Source organism: Ptychodera flava, chromosome 4 (genome assembly GCF_041260155.1).
Source record: "Ptychodera flava strain L36383 chromosome 4, AS_Pfla_20210202, whole genome shotgun sequence".
NCBI classification, from domain to species: Eukaryota; Metazoa; Hemichordata; class Enteropneusta; family Ptychoderidae; genus Ptychodera; species Ptychodera flava.
In genome coordinates this window covers 39490264-39514856 of record NC_091931.1, presented here as the reverse complement: position 1 = coordinate 39514856, position 24593 = coordinate 39490264, and the positions used below count along the sequence as shown (strand labels likewise).

Below are 24593 nucleotides of genomic sequence, written 5' to 3'. Positions count from 1 at the left end.
CTTAAACTCTGTACTTAATACTGCTTCTGTTCTGTCTATGACATGCGGTGTCATGTCATACTCCTTACATCACGTCAAAATACTTATTATATCATACCAGTATATTGATAGCCCAAATACAGCGATCTGATTGGTCGAGACTCGAAAAGAACCGTGGTATATTGGCGATATTCCACTGGTAAACATCGTCTGTATTTGAGCTTTGTCGAATGCTATTATTGAGAACTGAAATAAATTCTGGATGAGCAGTCACCTTTCACCAAAAAAACATCGCATACTATACATAGTGTGTCATATTGGGAAGGCTAGTACTTCATATTTCAACAAACTCTAGGGAGACGAAAAAGAACATTGGACAAAAACAGTGAAAATATTAGTAAAGGTTGCAGCTATCTTCCGTTTACAGGTAACATCGATCATAAACTATGGATTTACTCACATGAAGAAATCACCATGGTTGTATGTATACTAAGCACAATGTGAAAGATAAAAAAGTCATAATATGGTCGTCGTTTAATGATGAAAATACATGTCATGCGTGACAGGAGAGTGTTTAGCTTTCACTTTGTATGAAGTGAGGGTAATTGCAGTAATTGGAGAGTTTGTTTGTTTGTTTGATACTTTCTCACGGAGGTTGTGATCGGAGTTCGATGTACGGCACATGTTGCATTAGCTGATGGCCATGTCTTTGTTATACTAGTGTGTATAGAGAGTGAATTGGTCTGAATGCCCTTCCTTTCCTCCAAAACTGCAACATGCACGTATGATACGTTTTAGACACGTTCAGCTCTACCATTCACCAAAAGAATTTGACTTTTCATGAATTAGTGAAATACGGTCCATTTTTTCGCCGATACGAATCAAAAGTTATGAATATTTATGAGAAGAAATAGTACCTTCGTAGAAAAATCGAGCCAATTTAATCTCCTTTTGTTGTCATAATAGACAAAATTTCATTCTCATTTACTCTGCTCGAAAAATAGTTTTTCTCTTCTACCTTCAAACTCATGTCGATATATCTAACGTTCTACAGGTGGACAAGGTTAATCAGTTTTTATGTAAAGTGTTATTGTGACGTAGCGTCACATTATTATTGACGACTGAATTTAAGTCAGGACTGTGGTGAAAATAATTATAAACCAACGTGCAAAGTTTTCATTTGCTCGGAGAGCCTGTCGGACATAAGAGGTTTCTCGGCTGTTCTCGTCATATCAACTCAATGTACTAGTAGAATGCTCTTCTCATCTTTTTTGAACATGAACTTGTTTTGAAGCATATGGAGTATCTAATGGCGTGCGTTTTGAATTTCAAATACAGTAACGTTTCGGGTTTTTTATGTGTTTGAAAGAAAAGTTGACATTGTGAGCCCCTGGTTTCATTCTTGATTTTGAAAAGGGATAGTTTAAACTATTCCTCGACAAAGACGTTTTATGAAAAGGTTCAAACTTTTTGTTTCGAGTGACTAGGTTTCAATTTTGATTGCCTTTACTGAAAATGTACTTTGGACAGCAGCCTTCAGTGCTTGTCAGAACAACAAAATATTGACGGCAGAATCGTGGCGCAATTTAGAACTTTCGTCCTTGCTCACTTTGATCCCTTGCACGCAACGACATGCCCCTACAATTGATCTGAGTTAATTAATTCGTTTAAAAAAACATATGAATTTATTAAAAGTAAATAACTTCGTAGGACATTGTTGATTGATTTGCGTGTACACTTTCTCGTCAATTTTGCTTCGTTTATCCCATATCGATACGCATTCCCACGAATTCGATGTTCCTTGGTTTTGCACTTCAAATAATTAACAAAATGACAATTTTTTTCAAGAAATTATATGAACAAGTCCTCCCGATACTTAGCATTGATTTGCTTCTTATGCGATGGTTAAGCTACTTTTTAGTCAAAGACAAAGCAATGTGTCCAGAATTCTATATTCTTAATTACAAACAAGGTGTTCATTGAACTCGCCGGTATCACTTTAATTCGCTTTCCGCCTTAAATTTTTCTCTCTTTACTCTTGTACCTATCTACATTTTCATCGCTGTACCTATACCAATGTGCAATGTCAAAGAGGGAATGTTGAAGGTGGACAATTACATGCGATTGTTTGCACAAAGAAACCTCCATGCAGTGGGTGTCTGTAACACACATTTCGATGACTCAGAGTTTGCACAGCGGCGATATAGTTCTGGTGTCGAGGGGGTGTAGCCAATAACTGCAAAAGTTAATCAGTATTTGCATTTCTGTAATTAAATGACAACACCGATGGCCTATATAAGTTTGGGATGTTCGCCCTGTACAGACACTCGTCCGACACCGTTCTGTCCAAGTACGAACTGAGTACAGAACATTTAAGACAATTTGGAATCAACTTTGTAACAATGTAAGTACACTTTCACTTTTTACAGCTCTCACAGCAACTATCACTAATGTGTGCAAACATTGTTCTGCGAGGTGTTGTGGTTGTGAGTTTTGTCTTTTTCGTTTTTTGTTTCTAATTTTTCTTGCATCTGCACCGAAACTTCTGCTAGGCTGCCATGACACAAACATTATTACTTTACACTTTCAAGGAATTATATCCATTAAGGGCCATCTTGGATTGTCGTAGAAATTCAAAAATTCGTTATTTCAGGGGAGTAGGCCCAATTCGGTTTGTAAACTTCGGTTTCGTAGTTACATATGTGGCCACTAGTTTTTTTGTAAAGCAAACGCTACCTCAAATTATAGCCGACACCCTGGATACAAAACAGCTCACTAAATGCAAAATGATAAAACAACTTTGAACCGCTCTGACACTTTATGGTAAAACATCATGTAGTTAAAAGAATTCGATTCGTTATAACCAGCACAGTATGGAGAAGGTCGTATTCTACTCGTATCTGATATCTTGTACTCTTTGCCCGACATCAGGTTGAGAATACTTTACTCAAGTTTGCAGAATGTTTGTTAGATGGGCGACTCTTTGGAGGAGCGGTTCTCTAACAAGCAAACAAATTTCAAATTTTAACTCCTGCAATGATCTGAAACGGTCCTTACACAAGACAAGAGTCGACATCAGCTGAATTAAGCAACTTATCAATAAAATGCAACTTAGAAATATTACCGAGGTAAACAGATGCAAGTAAGTAAGTTTAAGTAAACATATCACTGTGTTCTGCCAGAAAAAGTCATCTGTAATTGTCTGAGTGACAGCAAAGGTATCGACAATAAGGAGTCGGAATATAGAATTTCTGTTTGAATGTACGTTGGTGTTACTTCAAATTTCAGGAGAGGGGTTGTTATCACGACGCTGGTAGTACTAGCCGTACTATCAGCATGCTTTGCTGCCTCCGCACCCGAAGCAGAGGCTACCATCGATGAAGCATCTGCCGTTGAAGAGACACCTGAAATCGCGTCTGAGGCAGAATTTGAAGACACTGAAGATGATTTGGAAGAGAGAAGTTTTGAAGAAGACGACATAGAGGAATTCGATGAAAGCGACCTGGATGAACGCAGCGTTGAGGAGGAAGAATTGGAAGATGAAAGCGCTGACCATGACGAAACTGCAGAGCAAGAGATCGATGAGGAAGAGGAAATGGATACGGATGAAATGAGCACAGCCGACATTGACACTGAGGAGAGTAGTGAAGACGTAGACGAAGAGGCCATTGAGGTCGTGAAAGATGGTAAGCACATGTGTATTTTAGTCATGCATCTTTCATAAGCAAGACTTGTTAAACGATCGAGCCGAATCGGTTTGGTCAAACCTTTTTGGCAAGGTAATTGCCCAATTGCCAAAATGTCTTCGACATTCATCGATAGACATAGATGGCGCTGTTCCGTAAGTACACAGTTGCAGGTGGCGACAGAAACCTCGATGTTCAAGTATACATTTCTGCTGATTTCACGAAAACATATTGACATTAATCAATTCCACAAACGTAATATTTGAGAAAATAAAGAAAACAAAAAGACACTTGTCCAAAATTAGATAGCGCACAAACATTATGTAAAAAGTTACACTGCTCCGATTTGCACGATCAGTACAATTACATGTGGCCATGTGCTAGGACGAATTGTATTGCTGTGTGGCACGGCTTTGGAAAGGCTTGATTTCAGTACATGCCCTTAAAGTGTTTACCGTAAGACATCATCAGGTTTGTTGACCTGAATTTCCATGCAATCACGTTCGGCGAAATATTTTTAGAATCACGAAGTAGCATGGTCGTTTTGGCATATACTAGTATGTATTTGTTGTCACGTTTCTGGGTTTTATTTGTTTGGTTTTTGTTTAAATCGGTTGATATTTAATGCACTGTCTTTCTTTCGCAGCTCACAAACGATGGGCCTGCTATCACAGGAGGTGCTACAGGCTGTTTACTTGCCACTACAACTGGTATAGCGCATATCGAGTTTGTAGAAGATATGGTGGTAACCTTGTGAGCATCCATAACTACTACCAGAACCGTGTTGTCGCAGGTAACGTCATTGAAACCATAAATTGTGATAATGAATAATTCTTATCATAGTTGAAAAAGGTACAGACTTTCAATTTTCTAAATCATCACACCACCGCGACGATTTAAACCATAGACCCTAAAAAGTAAAGGCAGGCAGCCATACTGGCATACATGGTGACAAAAGGCATACTAATAGATAGGGATAGACTTATAGTGTCGCTAAGTGCTTCAGTGAACATCAGCTCAGTTGCTTGTCATATAAGAATTTGAATCGTGTTTATAATAATACCAGATACCAAATGATCAACAACGCAAGTTTAAGGCATTATAATTGAAATTAGAGACTGTTCAGCCGATCATTGTTTTCACTTTTCACCGGAGACCTTTCTTATTTCAAATCAGCTTACGCACGTCGCTATGGAAACTTGTGGATTGGATTGAATGACAGATGTCGTGAGGGACATTTCAGATGGACTGATCGAAGTCGGGTAAGAATACTCAGTTTCATTCTCTTAACGTAAAATCCTCCAAGAAGTTAAAAATACAAACGAATAAAAATGATTTTTAAATTTAATCCTCGGATGTCACGGCAAAGAACACAGAACACAAAGAATAGTGAAAAAAGGTACTATACGTAATGACGTATCATTTTTGTTTTGTTGTTTTATTTTTGTCCTCTCTGCTTCAGTACAACTTCAGAAGATGGTATTGTCGTGAGCCTAACAACTATAGAAATGAGGACTGCGTTGAGATGTACAGGAATGGACGCTGGAACGATCTAAGATGTTCCCAGCGACGTCGTTTCATGTGCCAGAAACGCCGATACCACCACCACCACCACTACCATCTGCCAAGGCCCTGTTGGGGCTAAGTCGATCAAAAGGTAACTGCAAAAGCTGATACTTTATATGTAACTGTTAAAAAGAAACATGCACTACAGTTTTGGCATTGCAGTGGTGCTTTGGGAATGTGACTCAGTCTTTCCGTAGCGACGTGTTATCCTGTTATAAACTTCTGCCCCTTACACCGATGCGACCTTATTCCAAGGCTTTTAAAGTTTGAACATTCATCAGACATGACGTGACGACTAACAAATATCAAGCCTCTGGTCGATACAATGCTCGCTGAAACATCCTATTGCCATACAATGTTTAGTTCAAATCTAATATAGATAACACCCGTTTTTGGAATATCATATTGAGGTAGAATACGCCTTTAACTTAAGACAGATATTGGGACTCTCAATTTGTGTTCAATACTTTGCTGGTCTGCCGCTTGAGCGGGTTCATTTTAAAGCTTTCGACGAAAGAAATTGTTTTCACTGGGTAGATCTCCTAATTTCGAAAATTTTATTTTTCCCAAAGAGTTATCAGGGATGTTGTCCATTTTGAATTTCAAGTATCGGTAACTGTTAGGTAATTTGTTTCTCTAGTACAAAACTTTGCCCAGTGGCCCCTGATTTTTATTCTCGATTTTATAACTTGAGGAATATTGAAAGTTTAAGTAAAAGTTTAAGTATTTCACTTTCGAGGTGTACATTCTCTTAAAACGAATATACTATCGAGTGACATCAGTCTCTTCCATCGTAACGAGAAACATTTCACAATAAAAATTCCATTCATTGTAAGAGCGCCTTGCCTTTCATTTGTGTATCATTGCACACGTAAATGTTACATAGTTCTATCTACCGATCACTTGCAATAAAGGTATTACTTATTTCATTATTTGCAGTTGAACTGGACTATTGGAAATCCGCCGATTGCCCATGTCAACTATTCTGAAGACGAATACGTCGAAACTGCACAAGACGACAGTCACATGTATCGTTTAATGAGTTTAGCCTTTCTCTTTCAACGCTTATTATTATATGATAATTACTCGGCTATTCAGGTTATCGTCACACAGTTGCCGTCGTACGGCCGGCACGGAGACAAAAGTTCGACCACCTCGCACTTTATCCATTCTATCGTCAGCGTGTTTTTCATGACGATTTTGGCAAAGACTTCTTTTATCCGTCAATCGTCTGCGAACTCATACTTGAGGAGTTTTGTATCGATCGAAAATGTATTGCAATACCAGTAGCATTGAGTGATGTATCTTTGATGACTTTGTCCCGTTATTTTTTCTTTGGTTGTAATAAATATCGTCACTGAAGTAGCAACATCTTGTCACTGTATGATTATAATTTAGGTTTGAAAGTCACCATTAAATTACTGATATTTGTAATTCCTTCCAGTACATTGTGGGTGACCGTTCGAAACTCCGATCAGACTATGATCAAAGTAAGAAATGGTTCTATCATGATCGAGCGGTTGTTAGTTTCTTTTTTAAATCACAAGGTAGTATTGAGACTTGATATAGAGTGTGTGCGTGAGTGTGCGAGAAAGTGTTAGCGATTGACAGTGTCTTCGAAGGAATGGAAGATAGCTACCAAAACTAGCAAAAACTACCTTTGAAAACGGAAAGCAAAACTGAAAATGAATGAAGTGCTTCTCCTAAACTGACTGATGAACCAAGCAAGTTATTTTCCCAGGCACTTTTTCGTCTCAAAAGTGGGCCTTACCGACTGTGTTAACTCAGACCAATCTACAACAGACGTGAAGGCCTTGATGTTCGCATCAGAGACAGAAATAAAAGAAATAAATTTACAGATCGGTCAAGATCGGTCAAGGATTGAAGAACGTGTCTTAGATGTCTCATGTGGATTTACTTCTGAACATCTCTCTCTCTCTCTCTCTCTCTCTCTCTCTCTCTCTCTCTCTCTCTCTCTCTCTCTCTCTCATCCTTTCCATAACTGTAAACAAAACTGAGGGACGAGAAATGCAAGACGTGATAAATGGTTATAGGATTACCAATCAGACTGAATCTAAACTTTTCACGGCCATGGTTTGGCCCTAACCCATTCACCTAGATTTGTGGGTTAACATGTTAAGGAACATCCTACGACGCAAATCATTTTACCCTTCAAGTCAACAGCCTTTGTGGCCAGCAAGAGAGGTCACCTTTACACCTTCCTTTTAAGGGCTTAATCCTTGGACATCGCACTCAGTTTAAACAATGAAATCAATGCGCGCCATCTACAATAAATTCTCCAGTTTCATCAATATTTTAAGAGCAGTACGATATATCATAAATCATGAATATATGGAATCCGTGGAAACGTATTCCGGAGATTTGCTTTCATTGAAAGACGTTGCTATTGCTCTATTGGGATTGAATATACGGTAGTTAGCGATTCGAAAGTGAAAGACATAAGCTTTTGCTCAAATTTCAAACTAAAGCTTTCAAATATTCATTTACCAAATCCAGAGTAAAACTCAGGGGTCACCGTGCAACTACAGAAACATATTACCTTCATGAATACATGTACCGATTTTTTAAAGTTAAAATGGCCACCATCTCTGTGTTAAAAATTAAATTTGTGATTTATGAAAAACTGAGACGGTGAAACTCTTCCTTACGTCGAGACCATTGAAATGAGCTGCCACAAGTGGCAGATATAAAGAGAAATGTAAAGATGCGATGAAAAATTTAATAGTGTTACGAAGATAGTTTATCTCACACAAAAGTTAATGAAACTCAGCGGTCACCGGTCATCAGAACTGTAAAATTATTAATTAAAGCAACAAGATCTCAATTATAAGTCGATATGAATACAAATCATATTTGAGACAAATGCACAAAGAAGCTTATTCCTTTTTACGAGAATGATTACGAAGTTTTTGACGCAACACATGTTTGAATGACATTAAAATAATGAAAATAGTTAATACTTAATGAATAAATGAAGATGAGAATTTCACCGACATGTTACAGTGAGTTACGTGTTACAAGTAAGTTTGAATATTATATCCGACATGTAAATTTTAAATCAAGACCTGTATTGATGTTTGTGATCGGGTGCATTGTTTTATTTTTAATTCATATCTACCTTGTGATCAAAACCACGCCTTTTGTGTGTTATATAAGAAAGCAATATTTCGGTAATATCTGGAGTGGGAGCGGGAGCACTAGCATGGGAGAGAGAGGGTCCTCTGCTACCCCTGTCTCTCAGACGACATATAACTTCTACACGTATGAAATAAACGGGTGTTACTTTGAAGACTGAAACTGAGAGTCTCAACGCTGTTTATGTATCCCGACGACCTCTCGCATGGCAGTTCCCCGACGGAAGACAAAATGTCAGTGGTAATACATGGTGGAGAATCCGGGTAATATCAATCCCGGTACCTCTCTCATGCTGATATACCGATAAAAGACAACCGTCAATTTTAAAAATAATTCACTACAATGATACTGCAAACGATAGTGCGAACAACGACCATTACGCGGACAAGCCCATGCGTGGAGCTGAACGATGGTGACAGGATTTCTCTGACGCTGTTTTCTGGAAGTTTTTCATGTCGGAACTTCAAATATCTATCAGACACTCATGAAGGAAATCATAAACTTGAACGTCGAATGACTGTAAAACTTGCCACAAGCAATGTTTCGAACTCTACGGCGCTCAAACCATAAATCCCAAAAGTCTATAAAGTTTTTGCCCAAGCTTGGGAAACGTCTTCGTCTAAGCAGCAAGGCTTCTCCGATCATATCGAGACACACGTATGTAGTGATTACTAAGACGATAGTTTGCCAGTAGAATAATATAATGATAGAATGTTTCTAGCAAGATACATTAAACTCATTCACATTCCCTTTCATGTACGCAAGCAGCCATTATCGATATTTTAACAGGTATGCTGAGTTACGTGTTGACCTTAGGTCAGGACTAAACAATTTCATCTGCACACTTTCACCGGAAATAATGAAATCGTTCGTGCCGGCACAAAAATATTTGGCACCCGACAACAAGAGCTACACTTGAAAAGCTACACGTGATAGTGAGCACACGAGCATGAGTGCTTCACGGGCTCTACAGCGTGTGGAGGGGGTCGCAGTCAAAAAAATTGTAACATCTTAGCTCGGTTATTGAACCAATCTTTTTTGAGATTGGGGATTTGTCCGAGCGGTTTTGCCTGTGGCTTCTCTGCTAGTTGTGAGTTCGAACCCCAGCGAAACCACCACTGTTTCCGTCACCTTGATTTCTCTCGCTTACAACTGTACATTTATTTGTTGCCTTTACTGCCTGATGGTTTTGACATGATTGTTTCGTTTTGAAGAAATATAGTTTGAATCTCAAATATCAAAAAGTTAGAAATCACAGAAACGTATCTTAATATATTTTTGATCGACATTGACTAACGCAGTGGCTACTTTTATGTTGTTACAGGATCGAAGGGAGGAGAATAAGGTAACATTTGAAACCCCAATAACATAAGACAGAAATAATTTCTTTGCTTAAAAAGTAAACCAGTGATCGTTTCGTATGCCATGTGTCTGGAGTTTTCCCGCATTTTGAGAATTTAATTAAACGCAAAAGAAGATTGTATCGATTATGAAATCTTCCAATCCTCACATTAGCAAAGAAGGTCGTGGAAGCGGTAATGAACGTGGAAGCATCAACACTAATGCCACAAAAATTTCCCTTCACGTGTGTTTTAATCTCTCTTTTCAAGGATGAGAATTCAGTCATAAACCAGCTCGGCCATAGAAGGTCGACCAAAATCCGATATGGTCTGATTTCCCGCCAAAAGATTGACTTGGTTCAAAGGCAACTCCGCCCCAGCCAACTCGGCCAACAATAACTATGAAGGGCAGCTTAAAGCCGATTTAAAATGGGTCTACAGGACAAGAGGCCAAATTGTTTTAGGGTTAATCAAGGTTCTGACTGATTTGGCTCAGGGACGCGTAGGAATTGTGGTCGCTTTAGTTTGTGACTTCGCTTGGGCTAAAACTGATTTACGACGAATTGACCGAGAACCTTGTTTTAAATTCGTACATCTCACGATTTTTGGCAAGTGTAAGCAAATCTTCACGGGAATAATGTATAGTCATATTCCAAGTTATTGACTGTTTTTATCTTTCGATCAATAAAAAATGATATAGCCGTTACATTAGATATAGTATCGCATGGTCAGTTGAACTTGAACACCGATGATTCTTGGCTGATCGTCGAAAGTTCAGAGTTCAGTTCAGTTCAGTCCACGCTTTGAAAGGTGTAGTGATCTTCAACGCCATTTAATATACACCCAAACATGATCACACGAATGATTGCGTGTCGATATTAAGCAGGCGATCGATCGGTCAACCTGCATAACTTTGATACAGTAATTAATTGCGTCCAAGTGAAGGTACTGTAAAACAAATGTATAAATATTTGTATTTCGTGATTCAATTCGAAACACAACAAACACATTGGCGCCCAGCCCATTTAGGTCTACCTCAGATTGGTGTACGAAAAATTTTCCGAGCTTTCTGTCTTTTTTCTCACTCCAGGACACTCTCGCCTATACACTTTACAAAAATATCACCAGAAACCTTGATTATGTATTGTAGATAAATTTGCGATAAAAGTGTTACATTTCAGCCATTGACAGTAAGAATCATCCTGCATATACACTGAAAGCCGACTATGTAGGTTAAGGTCATCAGCTTAAACCATAGACAGTAGACGGGGAGACATCTACTGTCTATGCTTAGGGACTGGACATAAATTACAGGGGGGTGGGCCGGTGTTTTTTGGGGGTGGGTCGCCATTTTTCGCGCAAGCATTTTTGAAGGGTCATAAAATTTTGTGCAAGCCTATGGGGGAGGGTCACCTTTTTTCATGCATCAAAGCTGAAATTGCATGTGCATGTATTGAAGAATATAGAATACTGAAAAAAGAAAAAATACCTCCTGGCACTTTCATTTTCTGCCATTTCCATTTTCGGCGCGCCCTTCGGGCGCAAGTTTCAGGTATAATAAACAATGTATTGATGATCCAAGCAGCCACATTGATTTAAGTTGTCATGATTTCCACTTATTCAACTCCTCCATTCTGCATAACTGTCCCCTATAATGACTCTTTGGGAGATCAATTATTTGACATCATTCTCCCACTGACAATACATTGGGTATAGGTCGGTGTCAAACGTTCATGTCGCTGTATGTACATTTTTTATTTTTTGAGGGCATTGACAGAATACAAACTATTCAGAATAGTGCATAGTGTCATCAAAATGAAGCTTCAGGTCGAACAACTTTTGAATAACAATTTAGGATCAGATAACCCATGAGTTATTCATAGTTTCATCATAGACTGCCATGTATAGTGAATAGACATTTTAGTGAAGTGAAATTCCAAAATCAAATTTCTTGCACACCCATTGACTTGAAACCACTTTAGTCTAATCATGAACATTAATACCAAATATCAAGTGTACATAAATGCACTGATTTACCTAGTTTTGTATTGGAAAAAAATTATTCATAGTTTCATCATAGACTGCCATGTATAGTGAATAGACATTTCAGTGAAATTCCAAAATCAAATTTCTTGCACACCCATTGACTTGAAACCACTTTAGTCTAATCATGAACATTAATACCAAATATCAAGTGTACATAAATGCACTGATTTACCTAGTTTTGTATTGGAAAAAAATTATTCATAGTTTCATCATAGACTGCCATGTATAGTGAATAGACATTTCAGTGAAATTCCAAAATCAAATTTCTTGCACACCCATTGACTTGAAACCACTTTAGTCTAATCATGAACATCAATACCAATAATCAAGTGTACATAAATGCACTGATTTACCTAGTTTTGTATTGTAAAAAAATTATTCATAGTTTCATCATAGACTGCCATGTATAGTGAATCGACATTTCAGTTGAAATTCCAAAATCAATTTCTTGCACACCTATTGACTTGAAACCACTTTAGTCTAATCATGAACATTAATACCAATAATCAAGTGTACATAAATGCACTGATTTACCTAGTTTTGTATTGGAAAAAAATTATTCATAGTTTCATCATAGACTGCCATGTATAGTGAATAGACATTTTAGTGAAATTCCAAAATCAAATTTCTTGCACACCCATTGACTTGAAACCACTTTAGTCTAATCATGAACATCAATACCAATAATCAAGTGTACATAAATGCACTGATTTACCTAGTTTTGTATTGTAAAAAAATTATTCATAGTTTCATCATAGACTGCCATGTATAGTGAATCAACATTTCAGTTGAAATTCCAAAATCAAATTTCTTGCACACCTATTGACTTGAAACCACTTTAGTCTTATCATGAACATTAATACCAATAATCAAGTGTACATAAATGCACTGATTTACCTAGTTTTGTATTGTAAAAAAATTATTCATAGTTTCATCATAGACTGCCATGTATAGTGAATGGACATTTCAGTGAAATTTCAAAATCAAATTTCTTGCACACCCATTGACTTGAAACCACTTTAGTCTAATCATGAACATCAATACCAATAATCAAGTGTACATAAATGCACTGATTTACCTAGTTTTGTATTGTAAAAAAATTATTCATAGTTTCATCATAGACTGCCATGTATAGTGAATCGACATTCAGTTGAAATTCCAAATCAATTTCTTGCACACCTATTGACTTGAAACCACTTTAGTCTAATCATGAACATTAATACCAATAATCAAGTGTACATAAATGCACTGATTTACCTAGTTTTGTATTGGAAAAAAATTATTCATAGTTTCATCATAGACTGCCATGTATAGTGAATGGACATTTCAGTGAAATTTCAAAATCAAATTTCTTGCACAACCATTGACTTATAACCACTCTAGTCTAATCAAGAACATAAATATCAACAATCAAACATACATAAATACACAGATTTGCCAAGTTTTGTATTTTAAAAAAATTATTCATAGTTTCGTCATAGACTACAATGTATAATGGATCAACATTTTATGCGAAATTCCAAAAACAAAGTTATTGTACACAGATGCACATGTTACCACCCTCTTCTAATCAAGCACAATTATGTCAATTATTCGGGGTCCATATATGCACAAATAGTGCATATTTTTAATTCTGAAAATTTTTTTTACAGTTTTGTCATAGACTCCCATGTATAGTGGATCAACATTTTGAGCGAAATTCCAAAATCAAATATCTTGTTCACATGTGCACTTGTAAACAACCCATGCTAAGGGACTGGTCAGTTTCTTCAGCCTGGGGGGGGCCGGTGGATTCATGGGGGGGGGGTCACCCTGTTTTTGACTTTGGTGATAGGGGGGGTCACCATGTTTTTGAAATGCCCAATAGGGGGGGTCAGTGTGTTTTTGAATTTTGAAACAGGCTCATCATTGCCTAAAATGCTAGTGTCAGCCACAAATTTCAATTTTTCAGCGCGCCCTTCGGGCGCTTAACTTTAATAATCAGTCATACTTTTCAGCATGCCCAACTTTAACATATCAAGCATACATACATCAGAGATATCTGTATGTTCAATATTTTTCAGCGTGCTCTTCAAGCTCATTACTTTAATATATCAGATATTTTTCAGCATACCCTTCAGGTGCATGACTTTAATATACAAGGCATATATATCAGAGATATCAGGATGTTTCATATTTTTCGGCGCGCCCTTCGGGCGCCATACTTTAATAAATCAGAGATATCTTGATGTTTGCTAAGTGAAAGTGTACCATTATGAAATCTGCATTTCATAAGAATACGGCTAGTTTTCAATCGGGTTCGAACCCACAACATACGGCATCAGTCGCCTAGCGGAGAGGCCACCGAGAGAACCGCTCGACTAAATCCCCACTCTCAAAAAGAGTGGTTCAATAGCCGGCTAAGTTGTTACATTTTTCTGACTGAGACCGCTCCACACGTTGTAGAGTTCGTGAAGCACTCACTCACGCATGCTCACTATCACATCACACATACAAACTTTATCGAGGCGAAGAAACGAATTTCATCACTTTAACTGGGCGAACGATAACCTCGGGGACAATTCTGTCCACCAGCAGAGCTATCAACCCAGGATAGAAAATACGGCTAGAAAAGGATGACAAATTCCTGATACTTTTCTGTTCTCTCTATGAGAATTCAGTATGAGAAAGCAACATGCACAAATATTTCACAATATATATTTGATACAGTGACTTATTTTAGAGATAGAAAAATGACAAGATATCTTTCCTTCTCATTGATGCAATTATTTTCCTTTGTATCACAGGTTTTCTGTAGAAAGATGCTTTTTTATGAACAAAATAACAGTTAAAAAAGGCAGTTTTTGTCATTATTAGCTGTGCTTTTATGGTTTCAATGTTACAAGAAAAGGTCCTCTCAGACACTGTACACATCAGATTTGGCTAAAAAAGCTCTCTATGGCTCCTCAGGAGATTTAATTGGATGGTTGGCAATTCTTAACACCCATCAAAGTTTTTGATTCACTGCTTTTTCCTCTTTGATATTAATGATTGACATCCATTTCTGTACAACAGTTCAGGACATCTGGTTAAGCATAGAAAGTGTGAAATACATTCACAGCTCATTCAAAATACAGCTCATTCAAAATGTACTGTATTCAAACTTTAAGATTGACACTTTGAAATTCCTATCTTACAACTGACATGTCAATAATTTCATTAAAACATAGAATGACTATTTAAAATATAACTATATGTAAAATGTAAAATATAATATAATATATATGTATATATATATATATATATATATATATATATATATATATATATATATATATATATATATATATATATATATACAATTTATGTCCAGCTTTTGTCCACCTATGTCGGCGCTGGGGGGGGGGGTCACCCTGTTTTTGAAATTTGGAATAGGGGGGTCACCCTGTTTTCAAAATTTGGAATAGGGGGGGTCAGCCACTTTTTGACGTCAGCAAAAAATAATCCACCGCCCCCCCCCCCAGGTCGAAGAAACTGACCAGTCCCTAATCAAGTATATCTATATCAGTTATTAAACATCTATAGATGAACAGATATTGCTAGTTTTATAGTGGAAAATACACATTCGTAGTTTTCTTATAGTCGACTACCATGTATAGTGAATCAGCATTATTGATGAAATCTAAAAATTACATTTTTTGTACAGGCATGCACTTTTTACCTGCCACTTCAAGCAAAGTACATTTACATGAATTATCACACACATATGATTTGATATTTTTTGGACAACGCGTTTATCGCCCACATTTTGCCTTCCTTTCGGAAGGGTGACTGAAAAAGTATGGCAAGTCAGAAGGGGGTCTTGAACACATTGCGGGTTTGTTGGGGGGGGGTATTGAGTAACAGGGGGAGGGTCACTTATTTTCATGCACGGATAAGGGGGAGGGTCACTAATTTTTGTGCATGAACTTTTGAAGGGTCACTATTTTTGACGCAGCGGTTTTTCGAAAAACACCGGCCCTCCCCCCCCCCCTGTAATTTATGTCCAGTCCCTATAAACAAATAGCTCCTCTGGAGTGTGTTCGCAAAGACCTCAAGTGTGACAGAAACTGTTATTAGTTTGTCCCGTATGTGCCTGGTGGACTTCTTGCTGTGTTCAATGCCGCTTTTGAATCATATTACCTTTTCTATAACTCCAATTGCAGAGTTTTCCCCCCTACAGATGCTGGCTTACTTGCTGATAAGCATCATTTATCAAGACTGACGAATACTTGGTTATTACTAGGCTGCAATTCAATGCCACATGGTCGAAGTGGTTTGCTTGTATATATTCATCATTTGAGGCACCCTCAGACAAGCACTTAATCTACCATAATGAGAATGTGGCCTACTGTTCTTCAGGTTTGCCAACATCAGTGCCGTCGAAGACAAGTTACTAGCATGGGTCTATCAGGTGCATGGTAATTTGATTTATGACTATGTCATTGACACTTACTTATTGAAAAAAAGCTGTTTCAAGCTCGACGGCACTAAATTTGATGAAACTTTTTAAAGCTGTCCATCACACAGAGCTCTATAACACACAATGATATATCTTTTTGATAAGTTAGTCCGTTGTATGGAAAGGTTGGTTTGTGGATGGCTTGTTTAATTTGATTGATTGATCGAGTTTTCCGTTTGTGAGATCCAACGAGGATTCATTTTTCAGGTATAGGCCTGGATCAGAGGGTATATAGGTTTGCTTGTTTGTTTTATTGGTAATACATGGTGTCTTCATCAGTTGGCTGGATGGTTTACTTCGCATAAGTTCAAAGTTCAACTTGATATGTTGATGCGGGAGGGAGTGCTGATTTTTGTATTGAATCTGCGAAAAAGCTCCGCCTACTGTAACTTCCCATTTATTTTCTCCTGATGGTGAAACTCGGCTTCTAAACTCGGCTTCTTGTTCCACTAGCCCTAAAACATAACAAAATGCCCAGTATTCAACTAGTCGACACAGAATCCACACACACATATGTAATGCTTTATGTAATTGTTGACAAGTTGACTCTGTATCAGTACGTAATAAAATTCGTTTGGCAACAAAAGCATTACGTCATGTACACTGTGCAATGTGTCGGCAAGGCCGACATTTTGTATTTCGCCATACCGGAGTAAAAAGCAAAGAAACTGTGCGTGGTTTTCTGAACAAAAATATTGAAAAATATGTATCGAAAGTTATCGCTGTTTGAACTTGAACGTCACGGTCACATACTTTGCTTTGAATAATGCGTCAGAATGATTTGTCCGGAAAAGTTTATACACTACACAATCTCGCTCGTCATGATACTCAAGAGTTGAATACACAACCTATGATGTGTTACTGTTGTGACGTTTCAAATTTAATTGTGTCAGGGACAGCCAACAAAGGAAGTTGTTTGTTAAAAAGAAATGTGTTCGTAAGCGATTTCTTGGCGTACAGTCTGGTAATTTCCTTTAATTCGTACTCAGTGAGGATTGGCCAGCGATATTCGTCATTAACGGGCGGAGAAACGTTACTCTTTCACTCCGAAGACAACTTGCAATGGATAAAGTCCGGTATTCGTGCAGGGAGAAAAACTCAGCTGTTTGCGGGGGCCTGCCAGTAGCGAAGGCCAATTAAAATCATTGGACGGGAAGATAGAAGTCAGAACTTTTGTCGCGAGGAGAAGGTATCGGGGAGATTTCACCTTTTGCAGATGGTCAACGTCCAGTTTCCATGGTAGAGAAAGGGAATACTGTGGGGTTGAAAATAAAAAAATATTTTTTTTTTCCAATCGCCGTGGAACCGCAGTCGCAAACAGAGAATTTACTTTCCCCTCAAACTGCTAATTTTGTTAAAAATATCTTAGAACGTATATGTATTTGTAGTATAACCTAGTTACAGTTTTTCGAAATCTACTGGTCTACGAATTAAGTACATTTGGTCAACGCACGAGATATCTCAAAGCGTGGTGTAGTGCATGACTTTCAGTTAATGAAAAGTAATGTTTGCGGTAGAATGCAAACACACAAAAATAAAGTCGCGTGATATCCTATCGATGACTAAAATACCCGCAAAGACAACGATAAGGGAAAGTATAGAAAACTGTCAATACATACTGACACGCATGCCGGGAGTGATGGCAGATTGCAGGCATGCATATCCAATGCATATTCATGTATCACATCAACATTTTAATCGGGTAAAAAGTTTTGAACAAACAATGACAAAATTCACCGTTTTAAAGTGTAACAAAAGTAAAATGATGGCGTAAAGTGTTTTACCACCCTTGATAGGTAAGATGGAGTTAAATTTTCTGTCCTCATCTCGATAATCACTCTCGTCGAGACATTGCGAGTAATTTGACGCGACGGAGGGCGTACAAGCTGTCGCTGGAATAGCCACGACTGTCTCTGTATGTTAATTAGATTTTGTTTAGAGAACAAACACATATTCTCTATAAAAGTTCAGGACTTCCTGAGATCCTACAAAGTTATCTGTGCCAGCGTCTGATAGTCTGTGAAAAGAGCACCATCCACTGGCAATCAGAACGATGTAAGTATACGCAATTTACTTTGTTTTCATAATCTTCGTTTGTCGTAAATTTCCTTTAATTTTATGATGCCATCTATTAACTGTCCCACAGTCCATGACGTGTGTTTTCAGAGTGCTGATATTATTCAAGAACGCACAATTAGTCGAGTACAAACCGCTTAGTATTTACCTTACATCCATCATAAAGAGAAAGATAAAAAGTAAGACGTGGAGCCTACGGCTTGGTGGTCGAATAAGTCCGAAGTAATTAAGGTAGTTCGCTCGTTGAAAAATGAAAGACAGAGTTTTGCTGAAATTTTCTTCAAACAATCTTGTTACCATTCATTTTCAAAATCAAGAGTAAAAATTGGGGGGTCACAATGTAAATTTTGGTAACAGAGAAACAAATTGCCCAATACTTACCGGCTTTTCTGCCTATCTTTATCTTCAAATGTTATAGACTATATTTAAAATGCCTACAACGTCACATTGTATTGTAAATTTTTGAGGTCAAAGAGAAGTTTCTATGCACTCCTATTACACAGAAACAATCAATTGAACATAAACTCGCGCTTGTAAAATTTTTGAGTGCTTTTGAACCGCTTACCTTTCAAACTTTGAGTGGACGCGAAACAAAGAATTGAATCACTCTGGCCTAAGTTAAAGCCTAAGTTACGTTAAAGAACAGTCGTCACAATATTCCTCACAGTAATCGTCGCAGTATTCCTCACAGTATTACTAAATCTTGTCCGTTTTATTTATTAAAGTTACACGTATTTTTGAAATGTTTGTATAGAGAGGGTTCAAATATTTTCTTCTGAATTACAGTGAATTTCAAAATAGCTTGGAATTACAACATGCTAGGGTGATAAGAAAAACGTGTCTGGCGATAGAAAATGACGCCACCTGCTTTCATTACAAACGTTCTACTTCGACAAAGTTTGCAACAATTTAACCCAATACGCCGTTCACTTTGCCACAGTCAACACCGTCAGTGTTGCCGCGCTTCAATGGAAAAACTCACACGTACACACTGTTTGAACATTCTTGTATTGCCTTTATCACATTTCCCGTCGATGAAACTGCAAAGAACACTAACGGTAGGTTTTTCTCGGTACATTGTGTACAGGTCGGTACAACGATTGGTGTTCCCACACTCAGCGTGTTCTGTGAGTGAGAACAGTGGACGTCGTATTGGGTTAAATTGTTGCAAAATCTATCAAAGGAGAACGTTTGCAATGGATGCAGTTGGAGTTATTTTCTATCGCCAGCAATGTTTTTCTAATCACCCAAGCACGTTGTAATTCCAAGCTATTTTGAAATTCACTGTAAAAGGTCATCCCCAAATTAATCGTAAATGATTTTTGTACGATTATTGGCTTTTTCACCAGAGCAGTATATGCGATAAAGCGTAAATTTTAAAATACGTTTTATGAAACTTAAACACCCGATGACGCTATATCAGGCAGCCAAACAAATCATCCTGTCATGTACTGGCTCTCATTTTCAGGAGGGTTCAAATTCTTGTGGTACTAGCCGTGCTGGCTGTGAGTTCTGCGGCCGTCGAAACAGAACTGGCTGTGGACAAGGCACCAGCCGTTGAAGAAACATCAGACATCAAGGCAGAGGAGGAATTCCAAGCCGTCGATGAAGCTGACTTTGACGAGGCAGACATGGAGGAATCTGAAGATTTGAAAGAGGAGGATATTGAGGAAGAGGACTTGGAGGAACGCAGTGCCGAGGACGCGGAAATGGAAGCGCTTAACAATGAAGATGTCGAAGAAGTGCTGAAGCGCAGTTCTATCGAACTTGAGACGGAACAACGCAGCGATGACGATGAAAATAATATCAACACAGAAAACAGTAAGTATGCATTCTTTGCATTGAAGAGCAAGTAACTTTATATGTTTTTTTTTTAACTTTTTATAATGTTAAAATCCGTTTCTTGTACTACTTTGAAAAGCATGTTGAAACCATAGACCCTCAGGGACTATGTTGAAAAACACCAACTACTTTACTTGTCGGCACATCATCTATAAGTGTAAATTCAATATTACATATATGTGCAGGCCGAGTTTACAAGCTCAACAAGTTCTCTCTAAACATGCCTTGACGAGTAGAAGAAGACACTGTGGTTAACATTAGAAATAAAAGCAGTGAAAAGAATCATCAAATGTTACAGCTACTAGCCCTTGAGTCCTTTCATGGTCAGGTGTGACACGATTGGAAATAATTTGGGATAATTGGATTTTCATATTTTTCAAATTTCTCAAACGTGTTAGGTGCCATAAAGCTAAATGTTGCAATATTGCAAATTACTCATAAAAACAAATGTGTCATATCAAAAGCAAAGCAGAAAAGATTACATTTGTAGATTAAATCGGCATTACTTCACCATCCAATTATCCAAAATTAGTTCCAATCGTGTTGATTCGATGAGGAAATGCGACAGAATTGTTTTATTCAACAATGCCTCAGAAACACGAACTAAGGCCCGGCAGATGCTATATGCATTGCTACTGTTAAAGAGCTTCACATAGACCTCGAAGCTAGCTTTTTAGTTTCAGTGTATTACTTTTTTACGATTCTCACCAACCAAGACGACTTAGGATGATTGGTACGAGAATTACATTTTTTTATTTTCGATATTGAAAGTTACAGTACGAGTGCACAGCTATGGAAATTCATCGAGCATACCTCAAAAACCTTGCCACATTACTCATTTAGTTCGATGCCAAGGTGGCCGTGTCCAAAGGGTTTCTATCGACCACGACGGTTCCGTTCAGAACATGGTGACTATTGGACGTTGATATCCAAACTTTCCGAGTCTGCTTTGTGGATTTTATGCATGCTATTGATTTAAAGATACTTGTCCACATGTCAGAGGTCTCCATCGTGAATATTTCAGGTATTTTTGTTGTGTCGAGTTTTTTTCGAGATGACCAAGCTATTGATTTTTAGGGCACAAATCATTGCAGACCGATACTGTTAGTAAGTATCAATGATCGACTTCCATAGAAGCTGCAACTGTTAACTCCGTATCAAAAGGTACTTCAAAGCGACTTTCCTGTTCTTCTTTTCGCATACAGTTCACAAACGTTGGGTGTGCTATGGACGCAATGGCTGTTACTTGGTTTTCTGTCAGCATTACAACTGGAAAACGGCAAGACGCGTCTGCAGAGCATATCGTGGCGAGCTGGCAAGCATCCATAATAGTTATCAAAGAGCTGTCATATATGGTAACATATCAGATCTCTAATATATGTATGTATGTATGTATGTATGTATGTATGTATGTATGTATGTATGTATGTATGTATGTATGTATGTATGTATGTATGTATGTATGTATGTATGTATGTATGTACGTATGTACATATGAATGTATGTATGTATCTATGTATGTATCTATGTATCTATGTATGTATCTATGTATCTATGTATGTATCTATGTATCTATGTATGTATGCATGTATAGATGGATGGAAGGATGGATGGATGGATGGATGGATGGATGGATGGATGGATGGATGGATGGATGGATGTAGGTATGCGTGTGTGTAATACTCAAATACAAAATAATACTTTAGTTACCTATTTGTTTATTTGATTTGATTATTTATTTATTTATTTATTTATTTATTTATTTATTTATTTATTTATTTATTTAACTATTTATTTATTTAACTATTTGCTTTTATTTTCTTTTATTCTAAAACAGCGTTGGCCCGTCGCTTTGGAAACCTTTGGATCGGACTTAATGACATAGCTCGGGAGATGCAGTATCGTTGGTCAGACAGATCTAAAGTAAGCGTCGTTATTTTTGAAACTTGTTTGTGAAGTACATGTCAAGGTACACTTACATCAGAAAAGGAGATGTATGTGTTTGCTTATCTAAAGAAAAAGATAATCATTTCAAAAAACTAAGCAATCAGAGCCAGCTAGTGATCCAGACGGCGTTTAGCGATAGAGCTTAAATATATCTTAGATATTATACATAGGGAGCCACATATTTTTGCGTCTGATAGATTAATTGATAGATGGATCGATTGATCTGTTTATCAAAAATGTATCATAACATTCTTTTCTTGTTTAAGTGAATGCAGTTGACGACCGCGTAATCAGTACTATACATTTCCCTGCCCTCATATCCACGAGAGAGTTAATAGGGAAAACTTCACGACGACTATGACAAACACCTGTTTGCGATATAAGATTTACACCGAGGGTATATTTTGAGAGCACGGGTATTTTGTTTTTTGATCAGATCAACTACGGCTGGTGGCAGCCTGGTGAGCCTAACGATTACTGCAATAGGGAAGATTGTGTTGAAGTCTACCGAAACGGACATTGGAACGACGCGAGGTGCTATTACAGACGTCGTTTTGTCTGCAGACGTCGTTGGCACCATCGCTACTACTGGGGATAAACGAGAAGGTATTTGTATTACCGTGCGTTTGTTAATCTCTGGGGTGAAGTCTGACAGTTCGACCACGGTTTGAAATAGAGACCGTGGGTCACTGCCCTTGCTTACATTCGCCAGGGCCGGGGAAAACATTTCCTGTCAGAAAGAACATATTCCTTTCACCATGTTGAAGCGAAACGAGATTATTAAACCAAATTTTAAATTATAGAACAAATAACCCCAAACAATTTTCACAAAAACTTTATTCCGTTATACGGCAATTTATTCATAAATACACAATGCATGCACATTCATGCAAGCACGCATGCATGTAGCCAGCCAGCCAGCCAGCCATTCATACATAGATACATATGTAGATATATACACAGATACATACAGACAGATAGCTAGATAGACAGACATATATGCATACATACACATATTCATTCATTCATACATACATTCATACGTATCATTCATACATACATTATTACGTACGTGCGTGCGTGCATCATGCATACATACATACATGCATGCATGCATACATACATACATACATACATACATACATACATACATACATACATACATACATACATACATACATAAACAGTGTGACTCCGTCTTTTAAAGTACACGAAGTGCACCAATTTCAATGCCACTATCTTCCCCGTATGAGACGTCGCAAATACGTTTCAACAAATATCTTATCGTGTTTCTGGATCAACATTTTTTCTCACACTTTACAGAATCGATGGATCGGAAGACAGTTAACAATGTCAACGATGTCAGAGAATTAAGCCAGTCAATGTGACGACCATGAAGTACTCTTCGAAATCAATTTTGTTCCAGTATCTACCATCTTTATTACGATTCTGAATATCTAAAGAATTCTTTCACCTGTCCTTCGAAATACGGGACTTCGATCATCATTACATGTAAATATGCCCTCTAGAGGCGACGAACAGACGCAGGAGCTTGCCAGAAACCATCACATAATGAGTGTACGCTGACACATTTTAAGTGTAGTTCTTTTAGAAATCGCAATAAAACTGTATACTATGACGGCATAAATGAACTATCATGGTCATCTTTTGGCGTATTTGAGACATGAGGAAACGGCTTAAAAAAGAGTATCATAACTTTTTTACAAAACTGCTGATCTGAGCTGATATTCGCTTAAGGTAGAACGCGCCTCGGGGACAGATATTCGGACTCTCAAATTTTTACAATTCTTTTCTGATCTACCACTTGGGGGGTTCATTTTAAAGGTCCTGGAGAAAGAAAAACTTTTACCGTCTTTGTTTTTCGAAAATCCGAAATTTAATTTTCCCCAATAGAGTAAAAACAGAGATTGTGGCCACTTTGAATTTCAGATGTCGCAAAATTTTGGGTAATATGTTTCGCTAGTCACAAACTTTGCACCGTGACGGTGACCCCTGATTTTTATCGTTGTTTTGGTAAGAGAATGGTTGAAAGTTTCATTTAGGAAAGTTTGAGCAAAAGTTTAAGTCTTTCATTTTCGAGGCGCATACCAGCTTAAGACCAAACAGACCTGAATCGCTGGTGAACACATCAATCTAACTTACCCGCTGTCAGCCATGGAAGAACAAACTGGGCAGACGCCGAAAGTGCGCCACTGATGAATTTCGGTAGTGAGTTGGTTTTCGTACGGAAATGAATTACTGTATATTAGAGTCGAACAGGTGCAGGTGTACTTTGCTTCATCGGTTGGCGGGTTAAGGAAACCAATTCTATGATCTTATGATAGACCAAATGATTCTGAGTGGCAGGATTGCTCAGTTCCGTTGCAAAAAGGCTACCACAAGGTGGAACGGAGGTAACTGGAGTGTGCATTGTAATCGCACGACGAGTGGAATTAATATTTTTCACGGCACTTG

General features: G+C 37.8%; 2 protein-coding genes across 2 annotated transcripts; both read left to right on the top strand.

The window, feature by feature from the left end:
- The first annotated feature begins 2270 nt into the window (after positions 1-2270).
- Positions 2271-6600, top strand: LOC139131729 (aggrecan core protein-like). Its single transcript, XM_070697929.1, has 6 exons — positions 2271-2383; positions 3268-3665; positions 4312-4458; positions 4842-4927; positions 5128-5322; positions 6171-6600. Exons 1-5 carry the CDS (start codon positions 2286-2288, stop codon positions 5308-5310), a joined length of 912 nt encoding a protein of 303 aa, XP_070554030.1. The 5' UTR covers positions 2271-2285; the 3' UTR covers positions 5311-5322; positions 6171-6600.
- An 11624-nt stretch (positions 6601-18224) lies between these two features.
- On the top strand, positions 18225-23766 carry LOC139131728 (galactose-specific lectin nattectin-like). The gene is made up of 6 exons (XM_070697927.1): positions 18225-18308; positions 19798-20150; positions 21377-21526; positions 22009-22094; positions 22555-22724; positions 23442-23766. Coding segments are annotated over exons 1-5 (753 nt in total). The 5' UTR covers positions 18225-18306; the 3' UTR covers positions 22717-22724; positions 23442-23766.
- The last annotated feature ends 827 nt before the right edge of the window (positions 23767-24593 follow it).

Excerpts from the sequence above, each read along its gene's own strand:
- LOC139131729 (XM_070697929.1), top strand. The coding sequence starts at position 2,286 with ATGTTCGCCCTGTACAGACACTCGTCCGACACCGTTCTGTCCAAGTAC. Across the intron at positions 3,666-4,311 it reads CATTGAGGTCGTGAAAGATG|CTCACAAACGATGGGCCTGC; the intron begins GTAAGCACATGT and ends TTTCTTTCGCAG. Across the intron at positions 4,459-4,841 it reads CCAGAACCGTGTTGTCGCAG|CTTACGCACGTCGCTATGGA; the intron begins GTAACGTCATTG and ends ATTTCAAATCAG.
- LOC139131728 (XM_070697927.1), top strand. Across the intron at positions 20,151-21,376 it reads TAATATCAACACAGAAAACA|TTCACAAACGTTGGGTGTGC; the intron begins GTAAGTATGCAT and ends TTTCGCATACAG. Across the intron at positions 21,527-22,008 it reads TCAAAGAGCTGTCATATATG|CGTTGGCCCGTCGCTTTGGA; the intron begins GTAACATATCAG and ends ATTCTAAAACAG.